The sequence below is a fragment of the Alligator mississippiensis genome, chromosome 4 (assembly GCF_030867095.1).
Source record: "Alligator mississippiensis isolate rAllMis1 chromosome 4, rAllMis1, whole genome shotgun sequence".
Lineage (NCBI taxonomy): Eukaryota > Metazoa > Chordata > Crocodylia > Alligatoridae > Alligator > Alligator mississippiensis.
In genome coordinates, this window is record NC_081827.1 from 226,829,127 (window position 1) to 226,848,042 (window position 18,916).

Genomic DNA, 18,916 nt, shown 5'->3' on the forward strand with positions numbered 1-18,916 from the left:
AATCAAGGATCTGATTGCATGAGCTTGGGCTTATAAAAATTCATGCTAATACATTCTGATTTAGTTAGTCTGTAAGGTACAAAACCTTCTGATTTACTTGGTTAGGTGACATAAAAGATTTATATCATCTTTAGTGCTTTTGACACCTTAAGAACATATGCCACTTTCAAGCTATTTGTCATATAAAAGATTTGTATCAGTTTAAGTGTTTCTGACACCATAAGGTAGTTAAAGCACAGATGTAGAGCTTGGGAATTACACCATCATAGGTAGTTTTGCTATGTTAAGGATTTATACAACTTTAAGGTGTTATGACTCTCACGTTTGACTTTATCAGCTATGCTACCTTCAAAACAAATTAGGAAATGAAATGCAGAGAAAAAAATTGTTAAATAGAAGCCAGGATAGATTTGTACATTATAGACTAACCAAACTACATTTATATATATAACACAAGCTTTTGTGAGCTACAGCTCACTTAATCAGATTCTGTGAAAGGATGTGCAGAAAGCAGAGTATAAGAAGGAGAAGGAAATTAGAATACAAAAAGACAAAGGTGGGAGAGAGAGAAAAGGAGAGGGGGGAGGGAGACAGTCTTGGTTAATGCAAGCAAACAAACGTTAAAACCATAGGAACAAAGGAGTCATTGAAGCTATACCAGGTAATGGGATAAGAATCATAGGTGGTGGAAGGCTGGGGCTAATGGGGCTTAGCCCCTCCAAATGTGGGGCAGTGGGTAGGACCACAGGGGAGCCCAGGTGTGGGCTCCAGGAAGCTGGAGCGGGGTTAGAGGGGTGAGGACTGATTGAGACGCTTGCAGCCCGGCACGTGGATCACTGTCCAGCACGGCAGACAAGTCTCAGTCTGTGAAGGGGAAGGGGTGGGCCAAATAGAGGCTCCCACAGTGAGGGAGGGAGTGGGGCAGGGACTGGGGTGAATGGGGCTCCAGGGTGGGTTGTGCTACTATCGGAGGCCTGGACAGCTCATCCAGTGCCATGGAGAGACTCCCGCCAATGCGTGCACCCCGAGAAAGGCACAGCAGGGGCATGTGCCCTGTGGATCTGTGCATGGGGCAGAGGCAGGCTGCCACTGCAGGTGGGCTCTGCACCCTGCTGCCTTTGCCACTGCTACGGGAGCTGTGCAGTGCCCTGGGCCTGGTGCCACCAGGAGGGCAGGGGATGCGGTGCAGCCCAGGGATGGCAGGTGTCGTGCAGGCCTGCAGCCCACCTCTGCCCTGCGCCCAAATCTGGGGACACATGTCCCCTGTGCCCACCCTGGGGGGCACGCAGTGGCAGGATCCCCTCAGCGACCCTGAACAAACCGCCTGGGGCTCTGATAGTCCCACAACTTGCCCGGGCCCCAAGGTCCCATTCACCCCTACCCCTGTCCCTGCCTCTGCCCCACTCCCTCCCTCACTATATAGCAGCCTTGATCTGGCCTCCCCTGCCCCTTCCTTCTCCCCTCCACCCCCTTCCCCTCCACAGACTTACCTTTGGGGAGGAGAGGGGGTGCGCACATGCACTCAGCCCCCCCAAATAATATTTTCTCCCTCCACCTATGATAAGAATCTGTAGTCTCTACTTAAACCACATTTAACACAATCCAGTCTGTGGATGATATCTTGTTCTTCAATTTCCTGTTCAAGTCTGTTTTTAAAAGTTTGCTGTCTGAGAACAGCTACCCCCCAAGTCAACAATGGAGTGCCCCGGGAAGCTAAAGTGTTCTGCAGCAGGTTTGAGTGTCTTTCTGCAGCTGATGTCAAAGCAGTGTTCATTCATTCAGTAACACAAGGTTGTCTGGTTTGTAAAATATAGTCAGCAGAGGGGCACTGTAAGCCTGTGATGGCATATATGACATTGGTGGAATTGTAAGTGAATTAAACTTGGATGTTATAATCTGTGTTATTTGGTCCGGTGATGATGTGGTCTGCATTGATGGTGGGGTACAGCAAGCATTTGGGTCTGTTGCAAGGCCCAGTACCTAGGGGAATTTGGCAGCCTGTTGCTTGAGAAACACTGTTTGAGGTCCAGAAGCTGCCTGTAAGCCAAGGCCGGATTTATAGTTTCATAGTTGGTAGGGTTGGAAGGGACCTGAGCAGATCATCAAGTCCGACCCCCTGCCCTGGGCAGGAAAGAATGCTGGGGTCAAACAACCCCAGCAAGGTGTCTATCTAGCCTCCTTTTGAAGACCCCCAGGGTAGGAGCAAGCACCACTTCCCTTGGAAGTTGGTTCCAGATCCTAGCCGCCCTGACTATGAAGTAGCGCCTTCTAATGTCCAGCCTGAACCTGCTCTCAGTCAACTTATGGCCGTTATTCCTAGTTACTTCCAGTAGTGCTCGGGGGAACCGGGTCTCTCCCTTTCCCTGCTGGTCCCCCTTGGTAAGTTTATAGATGGCCACCAGATCCCCTCTCAGCCTTCTCTTGTGAAGGCTGAGCAGGTTCAGGTCCCATAGCCTCTCCTCATAGGGTCTGCCTTGCTGCCCCCTGATTATGCAAGTGGCCCTCCTCTGGACCCTCTCAATGCTGTCCACATCCCTCCTGAAGTGCGGCACCCAGAACTGGACGCAGTACTCCAACTGCAGCCTGACCAGTGTCGCATAGAGAGGGAGGATCACCTCCTTGGACCTGCTCAAGATGCATCTGTGGATGAATGACAAGGTGCGGTTAGCCTTCCTGACTGTGTTCTCACATTGGTGGCCCATGTTCATTTTGGAATCAATAATGACTCCAAGATCCTTTTCTGCCTCTGTGCTGATGAGAAGGGAGTTCCCCAGCCTGTAGGTATGCTGCTGGTTCTTTCTCCCCAGGTGCAGCACCCTGCACTTGTCAGTATTGAAACCCATCCTTTTCTCATCTGCCCACCCTTGTAACCTGTCCAGGTCTAGCTGTAGCCTGTCCCTCCCTTCTAACGTGCCCACTTCTTCCCACATCTTAGTGTTATCTGCGAACTTGAACAAGGTGCTTTTCACCCTCTTGTCCAAGTTGCTGATGAAGATGTTGAACAGTGCAGGGCTGAGGACCAAGCCCTGGAGCACCCCACTGCCTACATCCCCCCAGGTCGAAAACGACCTGTCCACCACCACTCTCTCGGTGTGGCCCTCCAGCCAATTTGCAACCCATCTGACTATGTAGGCATCAATGCCACAGTCACCTAATTTTTTGATGAGAATGGGGTGAGAGACACTGTCGAAGGCCTTCCTAAAGTCCAGAAAGACTACATCCACCATGACACCTGCAGCCAAGGATTTTGAGACCTGGTCATAGAAGGCCACCATGTTGGTCTGATAGGACCTGCCTCTAATGAACCCATATTGGTTGCCACTGAGCATAATCTCCCCTGCTTGTCCCTCATAGATGTGCTCCTAGATAATTTTCACAAAGAGCTTTCCCAGGACTGAGGTAAGACTAACAGGCCTAAAGTTTCCTGTGCCCTCCTGGATTGTCCTCCAACTCTGTTGTCCTTGTTCTGGAGTTGGTGTTATAGCAAGTTAGAGCAAGGTCTGAATCTGGCTTTGTTGATTTGAGTTTTGGGGTTGTATTTGTAATTGCAGGATCCCTGCTTCAGATCTTGAAGGTGTATATATATATATATATCCCAGTCAGTCGGATCAGGGCAATTACAGTTGTAATGTAGAGTTTGGCTGTAGATGATGGATTTAGTGGTGTGCTTCGGGTGAAAGCTGGTGGCGTGTAGGTAGCTGTGGCAGTCAGTTGGTTTCCAGTACAGTATGGTGACAATGTGACCAATGCCTAAGAATTTCTGGGGGAGTATTTCTCTAGAAATTCCTTCCCGTGGGTCCACACAATGAATATGTTATCAGTGTATCTTAGGTAGAGCATGGTGATGAGAGGGCAGATACAGAGGAAATGGATTTCAAGGTCTGTCATAAATATTTTGGCATACTGGGGGCCATATATGTGCCCGTGGCAGTGCCATTTGTTTGTAGGTATAGGGAATCCTCAAATCTAGAATAGTTGTGTGTGAGGACAAAGTGGAAGACTGTGATAGAAACCGAAGCAATTTTCTCATTGGAGATAGTGTTTTTATGGCTTAAAATCTGCCTTCATGGGATTGTTAAACAATCATGTCAGGGAATTAGACTGGATTTACTGGGCATCTCACCTGATCAGTTCCCTGCTAGTGTAGGAGCCCCAGGCATTGGTGGCAATGTAGTGGTCTCTCTTATTCTCTCCCTGTGACCTGCAACTTAGTTTTCTGAGAACTGAAAGTCTAATTTCACCTGACATTTAATGTAGGTTGTTAGGGTGAAATTAATGGTGTGGGATATACAGAAGGTCATACTAAATAATCTAGTAGTCTCTGGCCTTAAACTCTATGAAACACCAAAGTTAAGGTTGCACATACAACTTTAATTGCATATATCCATCTTATCTGCTTATTTAGTTCTGTACGTCAGACGTACCAGGTTGGTACAAACTCATACAACTTAAAAATACCTGAAAAATCAAAATAACAACAAGGTCTAAATTAAGCCTTCTGCATTCGCAACCCATATCTAGAGAAAGTAGATTTTTGCTACCCTCTTGCTGTACATATAATGTGAGCACTGCGTCCATCTAATGAAGTCCTTTTGCTCAAGTAGTGGAGGCTCATTATTGTATCCCTGCAGGGTTGAGCCAGGATTGAACCCCATTCTCCAAATTAAATAGAAGTTGCAGTAAAGTTGCACCTGTTAAACCAAGGAATTAAATGAAATTATATTTTATTTTAAAAAACAATTATCTATATGGCAGTGTGATTAAGATAAAAAGAATAGGTGAACTAGAATGCTGGCAGTCAGAAAGGACTGTAAAACAGTCATCGTTACTGAACCATGTAAGATTGCTCAGAGGTACAGTATAAAACTTGAGACAGACCTGTTGCAAGGCTCTGAGTCAGGGTCAGAGGGGAGAGCAACAAAAGTGATGTTGTGGTAGGGGTCTACTACAGACCAGCAGACCAGGAGGATGAGGTGCATGAGGCTTGCTAAGAGACAGGATCCACCTGACAAAGAGAGGGAAGAGCATTTTCACAGACAGATTTGCTAACCTAGTGAGGAAGGTTTAAATCTAGGTTCGCTGGGGGATGGAGACTAAAGCCTTGGGGTGAGTGGGGAAACGGATGACCTGGAGGAAGCACAAGCAGGGAAGAGGCAACAGGAGAGGCCTTCTCATTCCTCCTGAAAAAGTAGGGCAATTGGCTAGTTACCTCAGGTGTCTGTACATGAATGCATGGAGCCTGAGAAACAAGCTGGGAGAATTGGAAGTACTCACACAGTCAAGGAACTATGCTGTGATTGGAATAACAGAGAGTTGGTGGGACAGTACATGACAGGAGCACTGTCATGGATGGGTGTAAACTGTTCAGGAAGGACAGGCAGAGGAGAAGAGGAGGAGGAGTTATGCTTTATGTGAAAGAGCTGTATGATCACTCAGCTCAGTGTGAAACTGGAGATAGGTCTGTTGGAAGTCTCTGGGTTAGGGTAAGAGGGGAGAGCAACACGGGTGATGTTATACTGGATGTCTGCTATAGACCACCAGAGCAGCAGGATGAGGTGGATGAGGCTTTCTTCAAGCAGATAGTGGAAGTTTCTCTGTCATAAGCCCTGGTTGTCATGGGGGACTTCAAGCACCCTGACATCTGCTGGGAGGGCAATACAGCAGTGTGCAGGCAATCCAGGAAGTTTTTAGAGCATGTTGGGGACAAGTTCCTGGTGCAAGTGTTAGAAAGGCCAACTAGGGGCCATGTTCTTCTTGACCTGTTGCTCACAAACAGGGAAGAATTGGTGGGGATTGTAGCAGTGGATGGCAACTTGGGCAGCAGGAACCACAAGATGATTGAGTTCAGAATCTGGAAGAAAGAAGAGCAGCAGATTAAGGACCCTGGACTTTGAAAAAGCAGACTTTGACTCACTTAGGTAACTGATAGCAGGATGCCCTGTGAGGCTGGTGTGAAGGGGAAAGGAGTCCAGGAGACCTGGTTGTATTTTCAAGAAACCTTACTGAGGGTGCAGGAATGAACCATCCTGTTGCACAGGAAGACTAGCAAGTGTGGCAGAAGACCAGCTTGGGTTAGCAGTGAACTCTTCAGTAAGTTAAAACACAAAAAGAAAGCTTACAAGAAGTGGAAACTTGGACAAATGACAAGGGAGGAGTAGAAGAGCATTGCTCAGGCATGCAGGGATGAAATCAGGAGGACAAAAGCAGAGTTGGAGTTGCACCTAGCAAGGGACATGAAGAATAACAAGAAGGGTTTCTACAAGTATTGTCAGCAACCAGAGGAAGATCAGGAAATTGTGGGTCCCTTAGTGAATGGGGGAGTCAACCTAGTGATATGGATGATATGGAAAAGGCTGAAGCACTCAGTGCCTTTTTTAACTCGGTCTTCACAGGCAAGGTTAGCTCCCAGACTACTGCACTTGGCAACACAGTTTGGGGAAGAGGTAAGCAGCTGACAGTGGTGAAAGAACAGGTTAGGAACTGTTTAGAAAAGCAATTTGTACAAGTTCATGGGGCCGGAAAGATGCACACAGGGTGCTGAGGGAGTTGGCCAATGCGATTGCAGAGCTGCTGGCCATTATCTTTGAAAACTTACGGCAATTGGGAGAGATCTCGGTTGATTGGAAAAGGGCAAATATAGTGCCTGTCTTTAAGAAAGGGAAGGAGGAGGATCCGGGGAACTACAGACCAGTCAGCCTCACCTCAGTCCCGGGAACAGTCTCTGGAGCAGGTCCTCAATGAATCCATTTCTAAGCACTCGGAGAAGAAGGTGATTAGAAACAGTCAGCATGGATTCACCAAGGGCAAGTCATGCCTGACCAACCTGATTGTCTTCTATTATGAGATGACTGGCTCTATGGATGCAGGGACAGGCAGCTGGGGCAGATAAATTTTAATTTTCTAAATTTTTTAGGGGCCCCATGGGCCGGATAGAATGGCCTGGTGGGCCGCAGCCCGCGTTTTGCCCACCCCTGGAGATATTAGGAAAAACTTTCTTATTGGGAGGGTAATGAAGCACTGGAACAGGTTACCTAGAGAGGGTCTAGAATCTCCATCCTTAAAGGTTTTTAAAACCTGGGTAGACAAAGCCTTGCCTGAGGTGATATAGTTAGGGATGGTCCTGCTGTGAGCAGGTGGTTGGACTAGATGACCTCCTGAAATCCCTTCCAGCCCTAATTTTCTGTGAGCGGATGACACAACTGGACTAAGTCATCTTTTGGTCAGTCTTAGGGAAAGAGGAGTAAGTTATTTCATGGACACTCAGTGTCCATATAGAGTTAGTACGCAGGAGCCAGTATAATGCATCCCCTCACTTTACTGTGTCATAACTTCCCCACATAGAAACAAACCCCAGGCATTGTATTTATCCCAGAGAGTTCAGTTATAGTGTATGCCATTTGTCACACCCCAACTAGCTGTACAATAATTTTCCCACGTAGGGTAGCCTTCAACTATAAATTATTCAGATGAAGTAATATAAGTCATAAAGGTGGAGATTTTCAGTATAATGGAAAAATCCTACCAAATAGATATCATAAGATCTTATTTCAGATTTGAAGGGACAAAATAATAAAATCTGTATGGCTCTAAACCTTAAGTCATAAGGATACAAACATCTTAATAGTATTCTAGTATAAGCTTTTCTGCTAAAGAGATGGTATTTAGTGCATGATGTTGAGAGTCAGAAGTGAGAGGTAGTTAGCCATGTTAGTCTGAGATCAGGCAGAGTGAGACAGAAGTCTCACCTAAGTTTGGGGTTTCTGACAGAGGTAACTACGTACTTGAGAGTTTGTACGGAGGGAGATCTGAGACAGTGAGAGATAATAATGGAATGTGCATGATGACATTATGGGATACTGTTTTCTCTTTGTGGATTGCTGCTTCATTGCACCACTTTAGCAGCAAGAGCATGAACTAATTTGCTCATATGGCCACATGGTTGTGTATTAACCAATCACAATGTAACTGTTAAGACAAACCATAAAAGCTGAATCTTTACTTGATAAACAAACGTAATGAACATTTCTATAACAAATATAATTTAAATATAATAAATATTTTAAATAAAAAACACTAAAAGTCTAATAACCGTCTTTTTTGTAGAGCACCTAAGTTGCACAGTATCTGATAGTAATATGAAGGTCTTTAGATAAATTGGGGAGAAATTTTCCTTTTGGAAAACTAAAATTTCCTGTTCAAAAAGTGATGAGCAAACACTTTAAGCCCTGCCATAAATCATTTGTAGTGCTACAAGATTGTTAATGCTACAGACCATAAACCTCTGTGAGCAGGCACATGTGCACAGCCCTGTGGCTGGAATGCGACAGAGTTGCCACAAAGGCATGGTCTTCAGGCATGGAGCAATGAGGCTGCCCCTTAATTCCTCCACAACCAGGGAGCTTGTCAGTGAATCACTGTGGCAGCAACTTATCAAGACCAAGGACTGCTGCAGCAGGGGCTGATCCAGGAGTCTCCTGTCTAGGGCTGCCTGTCAGCTGGGAACTTTAAAGGGCTCCTGGTGCTTGAATACCAGCAGGCCTTTAATGTAGGTGGTGCAACTGCCTGCAAGCTGCCTTGCAGTGGCAAGGACTGACCAGGTGGGAAAACCACCATCATGCCCCTGCCACCTCTGAAGCTATGTGCCCATTGCCATCCAGGGTGCCACAGCAGCTCTTAGGGCTGAGCAACTAGCAAGGTCTGATTGGGTGATGGAGACCTGCTGGTCAGATCTTGCCATCCCTGTGCAACTTGTCTGAGTTGCTGCTACGTGGCAATGAGGACAGGGCAGCTTGCATGCTGCCCCAGGCAGCAGGGACTGGCCAGACAGTATTCCCATCTGGTCTGCTCCTACCATTGCTACAGCCCTGTCCCTCTTGCAGCGCTTGGAGGGTGGGAAGGAGAGTGAGTCTGTGGGATGCCAAGAGTCTGTGGGACCCCCTGTAGCACCACAAGTAAGAGTACAGATGGTACACATGGCACTAAAAAGAAGTTCCTGTTTTAAAAAAGGAACTTTTTAGTGCAACGCCTGCCATTCTTTACTTGCTGTGAAGTGGCTGAACGTGTAGTTACTTGTTCTTTGTCTCACTGAACTCGTATATAAACCAGGACCAAAATAGTGTCTGCCATAGCCCTTAGGCCCATCACTGCAAGTTTCTGAAAGAAGGCAGAGTAGAAATGTGAAGGTTAAGTTCAGGTGGTACAGTCACCCACCCTGGCGATCTTCAAAAAGTGTCTTGACACCCATCTTGCTGGGGTCATGTGACCCCAGCAGTCTTTTCTGCCCAAGTGCAGGGGGGCTGGACCCGATGATCTGTAAGGTCCCTTCCAGCCCCTAACATCTATAAAACTATGATCAGTGAAGAACTGATAAATGCAATAGGTGATGAATCTATATATATGAGTAATTTTTTCTGGTAGATTTCCCATGATATTTTTATAAAGATATCAGATGAAAAACATGGTGCAATACTGTATTTGATCTATTAGCTTTGGGAACCAAACTGTCTCGTATCCAATTCCCATAGGAAATGCATTTTAATACAGTATAACCTCGTGAATCTGGGGTGCTCGGGACCAAGCACCTGCCAGAAATGTGAAAATTTTGGACTTTGGAACCTGGAGCAGTAGCCGGTCCTGGAGCTGAGGGGGAGCAGAGCATCGGTGCAGCGGGGTGGATGGCGGTGGCAGCCCCTGCGTGCAAGCTTCCCCCTCTGCTGCTCCAGGACCGGCTGCCGCTACTCCCCAATGGAGCGTAGTTTTAAAAAGTGCTGGATTTTCGATAATTCTGGATTTCTGATATCTGGATTTATGAGGTTATACTGTATTAAAAAAGATTACAGAAGTGGATGGATTCTGAAAGTCCTCAAACTGAACCTCATAACTGACTAACAGCTAGAGAAATAAAATTTTATTTATATTAATCTTTGGGTCCTTTGACATCCTTAGAGCCAGCGTACGAGGCATAGCAACCACTCTACAGAGAACTCTCCAATTGAACGAAGAAGTCTAATGACCTCTGATGAAAATTATCACAATGAAAGGGCTCGGAAGAGCAGGAACCGCTTGTCTTCCAGTTCCCAACACAGCCGAGATCATTACCCACTTGTGGAAGAAGAGTACTCTGACTCGTATCAGGACACTTACAAACCCCATAGGAACCGAGGATCCCCTGGAGGATATAGCCATGATTCACGACATAGGCTTTGAGTTTAAGAACCTGGGGAAAAATAGTATTCATTAGTTGCCATAATGTAGGTAGGACAAAGAAATCATCTTAATTAAGCAGATGTAACATGGTTTTACTGAGGTTACAAGCTGCTGTCATTTGATGCTAAAAATGGGCAAAAATGCACCATGCCCTTATGTTTAGGAGGAAATTAGTTTGCCCAGTCACATAGGATTTCTTTTTAGTAGAGCGTTTGCATTTATAGCAGCACTTTTTCTCCTCATTAGATATTAAACACGTCAGTTTGTAATTTAGGGTACTTTATCAAGGCACATATAGAATAATTTCCTGTGCTGGAAATTCCAAATGACCAGTTCCAGTTGGAACCAATTTATAAACCAATTCCTGTTGGAATTCGGGTGAATTGACTGGAAAGTCGACTTGAGCATGTTGCAAATCAATTGAAAAAAGTGAAAATGAAAAAAACTGAAAATTACAAAATCACTGTAAGCCAAAAATCAGCTACAGTATTTGATTGCTGGAAGCTAAATTTACACTTAAGGTTACAATTTAAACATTTTAACGTACACTTACATTTCCAGAATGGCTCTTTTAGGCTAACCAAATATAAACCTTTCATAGTGCCAAATATTATAAATTAATGCATCAGTTACAAAGTACTTTCTGGTTTGAAATTATCTTTATTTTTAATCCTGGCACAAATGTTGCAGCAAAAAGTGATGTATTTTGTTTGCTTAGTACTGATATTGCTGTTGTGGTCACAATAGCGATACGAACTTTGGGAGTATGACAGAGAACAAGAAGAACGGAGAAATCCAAGCCTTGTTTGAATGATATGAGTTGGAGAATAGATGGCTGTCTTCTTTTAATCACCAGAACACTAGTATATACTCCCAGAAATGCAGTTTTAATCTGTAGAGATGTAACACTTCTATTCTCAATATTTTACTGTGTCAAGTGGGATTTGATTCATCCTCCCACATGTTTACTGCATATATAGGACTGCTGGGTCCCTTCACATTACATATTTCACCATCCATCTTTGAATGTTTGCAAATTCTAGCATTACATGAGAACTCTGTAATAACCTCACGTTAGATTTTAATGATGACATCAGACATTTTGTTTTTTAAAATACTAATAAATTCTGAACGTTTTGAAAAGGAGGATCAGATAGAAATAGCTTGCAATAAAAATGGAATTGAGCATGAGAAAATTTCTGCTCAGTATAAAGTTATAAAACTGACATTTTTAATTCAAAGAACTATGTTAAAGTCTTTGGAAATATAGCTGCCTTACTTCTAATGAAAACTTCTTTTGACCTACCAGTCTTCGTTTTTGTTGTTTTTTTTTAACTGAATACATTTATGTAATTAGACCTTATGTCTTACATGCTCAATGAAGCCTTAGATCCAATATAATTGAAAAAATTATCATAATTGACCATTTTATACAACACTCTGATGTCTTTAAGCAAAGGCTCTTTCTAAAATTCCACACTGCATGCATTTTCTAAAATTGACAGAACCATGCTTAAAAGATCTTTTTATGCTGGTTCATGTCAAAGCTATTTTTTGAAGATGAAAGTAATTAATTTTTATATTTGCCTGTTTTATTCCCAAAGCCTCCTGACAGGCTATAAAAGCATGTAACACTAAATACATTTCCTGAACATTATGATGTCTTCTACTTTCTGGACCAATTAATAAAGATGCTTCTAATATTTTTCCCCACCATTGAGCCTGATTATCTGCTTGATGTTAACAACTAGAAATGTAATTCATCTCATATCTGTACAACCAAAAATAATGTACATCTCTAGCAGCATTAAAAGATAGTGGATGCAACACTGCCTTTTCTGACAGGTTTACTGTCTAAAAGAAGGGTTAAAGATCACTAGATGATGAAATTGGGCTAAAATATAAAATATCTGCATCCACTGGAATAACTGTGTTGAGAATGAACCTATAGGGCCTGAACTGCTGCCGTTTTCCAAACTAAACTCCTGTAGGTTTCAGGGAGTTTGGTCTGAGTAACCGCTACAGGAACAGTGGCATAGGCTGCCATTTCTCACACTTTATGCTATAGCACAGGGGAGCATTCTCCAGGAATTTTTACAAGTCTTTGTTACATGTACAGCACACATCTGCATGAGAAAGAAGGCATTAGGCAAAACATTTTTCTATAAGCTTTAACAGTTTCTTGTTTGTGTGCATTAAAGTATTAATTGCAAAGAATGCACTGAGATGTATAAACCTAGATTAGACAGCTTGTTTATCTTTATTCTGTAGTAGCATTAGAGATCAGATCATTAACTGCTTGAAGATACTTGCATTTTATGGCAGGAAGCTGCAACAGCACTTACATATATTTTCTAGCAAACAAGATTACTGCTTTATCATTTCAAAGACAAAAATGTCATTTATTTTTTAAAGCCTTTGGAGCCTTGGTTTAAGTCTTCCATGTCATGCTAGTAAAGGGAAGGATCCGCAGAACACACATGTACAAAATCCACCAACTGCATTGTCTCAAGTGCCAAAACTGCTTTGTTTTAATGTTCTTATGAAAATACCTTTTCGAAGGGAGTCATGTACTACTGTCTTGAAAGAAAATTTTGAAATTTTCTTAATTCTGTAGGTTTAGGTTTACCCTTTGTTTGTACGTAATTGATTTATTTCCCTCCCGTCCCAGTTATAAATGATCCAACAGAATTTGATAGTTTTCTTGGTTTTTGCAGGGGACTCGCCCTTCAAGTAAAAGAGTATATCAAATAATAACAGGAATACATTTTATTCTAGATAAATTCTATTTTTTAATAAATACGTTATTTTTAAGAAACAAAAGAAACCATAAAAGCAGCAATGTTGATTCAGGACATTTAAATCCACAGCATAAAACATATATTAGAACTTCCACAATAGTAACCAAACATCCTGTGATTTATTATAGAATGGTTCTATGTGAAGTTATGAAGTTCATGTGTTCCTGAATGAATAGAAATAAGAGTATTTTGTCCAATACTGATACCATCTCTCATTAGTATTATAAAATGATCAGGATTCTGTTGCTAAACTCGAAATTCTACACAGATCTTTTAGAAACGTGTATAACATTTATTTTTGTTATGTTTATAAGTGGTTTTTGTTTAAAACATTTTGTGCTTAATGTTAACTTAGCTGATATGCTAAATTTAGTGCTGATATGACAATCTTAATGGCATGGTCATCCATAGACAGTATGCATCAATGCACTCATTTGTAATGGAATAACAAATGATTTTTTAAATGTAGAAACTATTTATAAGAAAATAAACGGTTATCCTCCACCTTTTTTTTTGGCAAATTGTAGTTTACAGATTTGTTAACCTCTTTTACTACTTATGTAGTTGAACATTTTTTCCAGTCAGGTGTGTAATTGTAAACTGACTAAATTTTCTGACTGATATACTACTATAGGAAATAATTGTTAAAGTTGTTTTTCAGCAATTTTAACAAAATCCTCTGATTTATATCATGCCATGATTTTCAAAAGCAAGTTCCCTTTTAATTGGTTACTATGTTTAAAAGTTCTTAGTTACTTTTGGTTCTAAATCTAAGTTTTATCCTCAGAAGTCCCATCAGTGTCAGTAGAAGTTGCACCCTCAGCTAATTATGTTTGTGATCAATAAGCAAGTGTAGTTTCTGTAGCAAGCGCTGTACCTCTTGCTATTTATGCTACCTCTTAGCTAGGGAACCATGAGCTCATTCTAGTCTCTCATATTTCTGATTTACACTGTTGAAGTCCTATATGCAAGGCGGTGCAGCTGGGCCTAGGATGAAGCTCATGTCTTCAGTATACATACCTGTCAATAATCACATTCAGAATGTTACTACTGGCTTTGCTGCATGTGGAAATATATTTTACTATGTTTTTCCCCAGGTTTTAAAGCTCCTTTTATTACAGATATTTGGGTGTTTTCACCCTTCCTTTGCCCCTTGCATTTTTTAAATTGTTTAACTAGTATTTTTAAGAATTAAAAATGTAAATAGGGAGGAAGGTACTGTAGTTATAAGAACAAGAAACTACTGGAGAGTGAGTGCTTATGGCAGTTTTCTTCTGTGCCACAAGCTAGCTGCTGCTATAGAAATGCAAGATAATGATAGTTACCCTTTGTGTGCATAGGCCCAGAGCTTCAAGTTCAGTTTGCTGATAATCTAAATTCAGCCTAGTCTCAATTTTACAGCGTTCCAGTCTGAACTTCCCAGGGTCTCAGCACCTCAGCATAATAATGTTCCTCTGTGCCATTCTCAGAATCACACATTGAATTATTTTATTGTATGGTGATTTGAATAAACAAGGACTGTTGGCTATTGGATGAGTTCATTTGCTCTATTTAGGAATAAATTAAATGTGTCCCTTGCTCATATTTATTAAATCTCTGGATCGATGCTTTCAAAATCTGTTCACGATTTTGTGTTGGTCTTTAATTTTTTTTTTTTTTCAGTCAAAGAGTACTTACTCTGACCAGTAAATGAAAAATTGGAGGCAAAATTATGCACGCAGAAGCTCATTTATGCAAACTTCCTTTATCCAGAAACAAACCCTTCATCTGAAACTGAGTTATATTTCCCAACATGCAAGATTAGTTTGTCTCAATGGGGTTCTGCTATGGTCTATTTTGTTTCTGTAATCTCTTATGCCTTGAAATAAATAGTAGTTCTACTGATGGTAATAGGACTAAAAAATATAGTAACTGACCCAAGTTCAAATTTGGTAAAAGGTATTTTCTGCTCTCTTTTACATTTGCTGCCAAAAGAGAATATAAGCAACTATTCAAATTAGCCTTGTTATCGAACCTCAATATATTTTGTCCTGAAAAATAAGTGTACATTTTGATACCACCAGAGAAGATGCCCGAATAAAAATTTTGGACACAAAAATGAATACTCTATCTAGGACATAAATTATAAATAAGGAAACAAACATATTTTTCTGATTTATGAAATATGTTTAACAAGTCTAGGAAGCTTCCTTCTTATTTCAAATCTATTGACAGTAGGGAGTATTTTGGAAGAAGGTAGAAATAATTAAAGAAAAATACCTTAATGAGGGTTTCTGATTCCTTTTTAGGTACATTTGGTAGCTATTTCTTTTTAAATTATAGTGGTAAAGACGAGAATAACCATTGATGCCTTTTGGCTCTTTTATTAGTGCTGTACAGTACATTTGCCTTTTTTAGTATTGCCACTAGAATTTCTCAGCAATGAGCTACTATCTGTACACTTTTTAGGGTTAGATCCTGCAAACACTGACTACTGATCGTAGCTTATTAGCGTTAAGCCCTGTAGTAAGTATTTGCAAGTTCTGGCTGTTAATGTTAAATACAATTTATCACATGCCTTACAAATATTTTCTGGAATATTATTAAAAAGAGAGTATTCTATTGCCAAAATACCCCTTTGTTACTACTTCTACTCTATATTAGCACTAGAAAAGTAATGTAGCGAGAAATTATACTGTACAGTTCAAAATTATATATATATATATTTTGCCAATAATATGAAAATAGAGCAAGAGAAAAAAGCACATTTGTAATAGCACAAATTTACAAGAAATCCATTGTTACATTTGGCATTGTATTTTTGAAAAGACAAATAGAATAGTGATCCAGTTTTACTGTATTTGCTGCATTTTACTTTAACTTGTTGCTTAAAACTTTTCCAGCAGTTTATTTCAGAGCCTTGCAGTTTGCATATGAATTTAATTTGTCCATGAAATTCTATTCCCTCCATGTTAACAAAATAAAAAATAAAATCAACCTTTAACATTGGGAATATAAAACTACTCCTATTTTTCTCCCCATATTATTTTTCTCCTCAAATTGGAAATGATTATGAATGAATAATTAGCACTCGTTTATCTTGCTTTGGCAAATATACCAATAGTATGTTTGTTGACCATGGTTTGGAATTAAATATTAATCTTTTGAGCTAAAAATGCCATTTTGCCTTTGCATACTTTAATGCTATGGTGGGGGCAGGGAATTAAACATGTAAATGCTACTTAGGGGTCCAAGCTAGCCCACCCCAACCTCCCAGTGAAATCACTAAGTTTTCTTTAAACAAAGAACATATGCTCAGGCCCAACATTTGTATAACTTCGAAATTGGCCTGATTCTCCTCTCATGCACAGATGGCATCAGAGGAATTTCAGTTGTTGAAGCATAGCTTTGGAGAAGAATCAGATCAAACAAAATCCTGTTTGTACATTAAAAATTGATATGGCAAGGTAACATGGTAAAAACAATCATTCAAATTCAGAGCCATGGACCTTGGGCTTTTTTATCTTCCAGTAAAAGTCTCTGACTATTGGCCAAACTAGTTCCCATTTCTGTTTGTCAGATTTTTGCCATTTACATTAATGGGAACTAGCCCAGGCTCATTATGGTAAAGAATTATTGCCTTTACTGAATTTTTTTTGTTGTTGCTGAATTTCCCCTTCCTATTTTTACTTCTATAGATACCGTATGTGTAGCATTCTACAAGGCATGCTGGGTAAAATATACTATGCAAATGTGTACAGTGTTGCATGTTTTGCTCTCCCTCTGCTTTAGTGGCTTTCAAGGAAAAAGTGTTGTTATTTTTGTGAAAAGAAACATTTAACAAAGAAAATGCGGAATGCATGCGTACAGTATCCTGATTTCTATGGATTTGTTTTATGGAATTTAGATGTACAAAATGAGCTGCATTAAAAAAAATTTTTTTTCTACAATAAATGAAAAGCTATATAAGTTTAGCGTGTTAGTCTTTTAGTCATTAAAGTCTGTTCTTTAATTTATGCACTTAAAGGGTTGGGCAGTTGATCAAAAGGACCAACAAAAACAACAGCAAATTATGTAGGATTAGGGTTTTTTAATATTTGAAGATGTATATAACCCCAGATGATATATTTTTATCTTGATATCAACAATGTATAATAATAATCAGTGAAGTTGTGAGGAATGTGTTACATTTTGGTGGTTTGGTTGAATGACCTCTTCCAGGATCACATGTTCCTGACACTTGCAACCTAGAGGTATAGTAAAATACGATTATATCTGCCTCTACATTCTGTACATAAAAAGACAGGAGGCCGAAGACAGAGTTGTATGATATCCAGCCTCCCATGAATCCGAAGGGGTTTTAGATCCATTCCTTATGTACTGGTCTATCAATTCAGAACCAAATTATAATCCCCATACACAGCCAACCACCAAAAGCACAGATGTGGTCTGTAGGGATGTGGGAAGGAGTCTGAGAAAAATCAAAATACTGGAAATGCCACTCCAGAAATGATTCAGTAAGGGCTGAATCTCTCCCTGTGCCCCTCCCTCACTTCCCTTCCCCCGCCCACCCACCTCTCGAAAAAACTGCAAGAGGGATCTTGTGCAATGAAATCTCTGTGAAGACTCTTTCTAGGAGAGAGTTCCACTGGCACACAAGGTTAGACAGTGGCACACACTATAAACCTGGTCATCTATACTAAGGCACCACGTAGTATACAGGCAACCCCTGCTTAACCCTCTCAATTGGTTCCAGGAAAACTGAGCGTTAAGTGGCACAGTGTTAAGCAAAACCTATTTTGCCCTAGGCATTAATGTAAATAGAAATAATTAGTTACTGCCACTTCTTGCCATAGCTTCTCAATATCACCACCGCCTCTCCCCACCCCTCCACCAGCCTGCTGGCCGCTTCGGCCCCATGTGCCAGCCCACGCACCACAGGGCCCCATACACTGCTTCTCCCCACCACCACTTCTCTGCCGCCTGTCAGCCACTCTGGCACCATGTGCCACCCCGGGCTCCGTGCTCCTGCTGCCCCACCCTGGACCCCTGCTGGCACTGGCAGGGGCCCTGGACTCGTGCCTGCCCTGCCACTTGCTGCTTCTTGCTGCTGCCGCTTCTCCCCACCAGCTGCTCTGGAACCATGTGCCAGCCCAGGGCCCCTGATCCTGCTGGCCCTGGACCTGTGGCACCAGTGCGGGCCCTGAGCTCATGCCTGCCCGCCCACTCGCTGCTACTCACCACTTCTTGCCGCTGCTGCTGCTTTGCTGAACACTATAACGAAACTGCCTCAGCACCAAGTGAAATCAGGTATGAATTTTAAATGAGCGCTATAGCGAAATAGCGCTAAGCGAAACCGCGCTAAGCATGGTTGCCTATATTGTAAAAAAAAAAAGTCAATCCATTTTGCAAAGGTTCTGTTTGTCCATACCTCTGGCAAGAAGGATTCAAGGAAGGATTGAAACAGTGGTGTTGCATGGCAACATGGCAGAATTAAGGAACTCCAGTGGAGCTACTTTCTTACACAAAATCTCTGCTTTAGATTTGGCTCCACACCAAGGGATGCCTCTGCCTCTTAAAATTCCTACAATAGTCCATGAATGGTAAGAAGAAAAACAGTAGAAAAAATTACATTCATCTATTAAATTAATAAATTATGTTCTTAATATAATACGTTAATAAATTGTCTACATCGTTTTCATATCATGGGGCAAATTCAGACTTGTCCAAGTCTGGAGTAATTTTGCAGACTTCCGCAGAATTACTCCCTATTTACCACAGTGTAACCGAGAACGTTATTTTATTCTGAGCCTCTGAAGTTTTCTCCTACGCTTCATGACAGAAAGGTGAATACTTCTAGAATAGTTGATAATTCCAAGTCTGCCTGAATACTACACTTAAGTTTTTAAATGCCAAGTTCATGAAAGTAA

At 41.5% G+C, this 18,916-nt stretch overlaps 1 protein-coding gene across 3 annotated transcripts in view; it reads left to right on the plus strand.

The window, feature by feature from the left end:
- Positions 1–16,955, plus strand: part of CACNB4 (calcium voltage-gated channel auxiliary subunit beta 4) — a 272,823-nt gene extending 255,868 nt beyond the window's left edge. For 2 of the 3 annotated variants that reach the window (XM_019480423.2, XM_006266159.3), the window contains one exon: positions 9,946–16,955. In XM_019480423.2, the coding sequence (XP_019335968.1) occupies positions 9,946–10,206 (261 nt within the window). In that variant the 3' untranslated portion in view covers positions 10,207–16,955. The remainder of the gene's footprint in view (positions 1–9,945) is intronic. The other variant, XR_009462116.1, reaches the window with a different exon arrangement.
- The last annotated feature ends 1,961 nt before the right edge of the window (positions 16,956–18,916 follow it).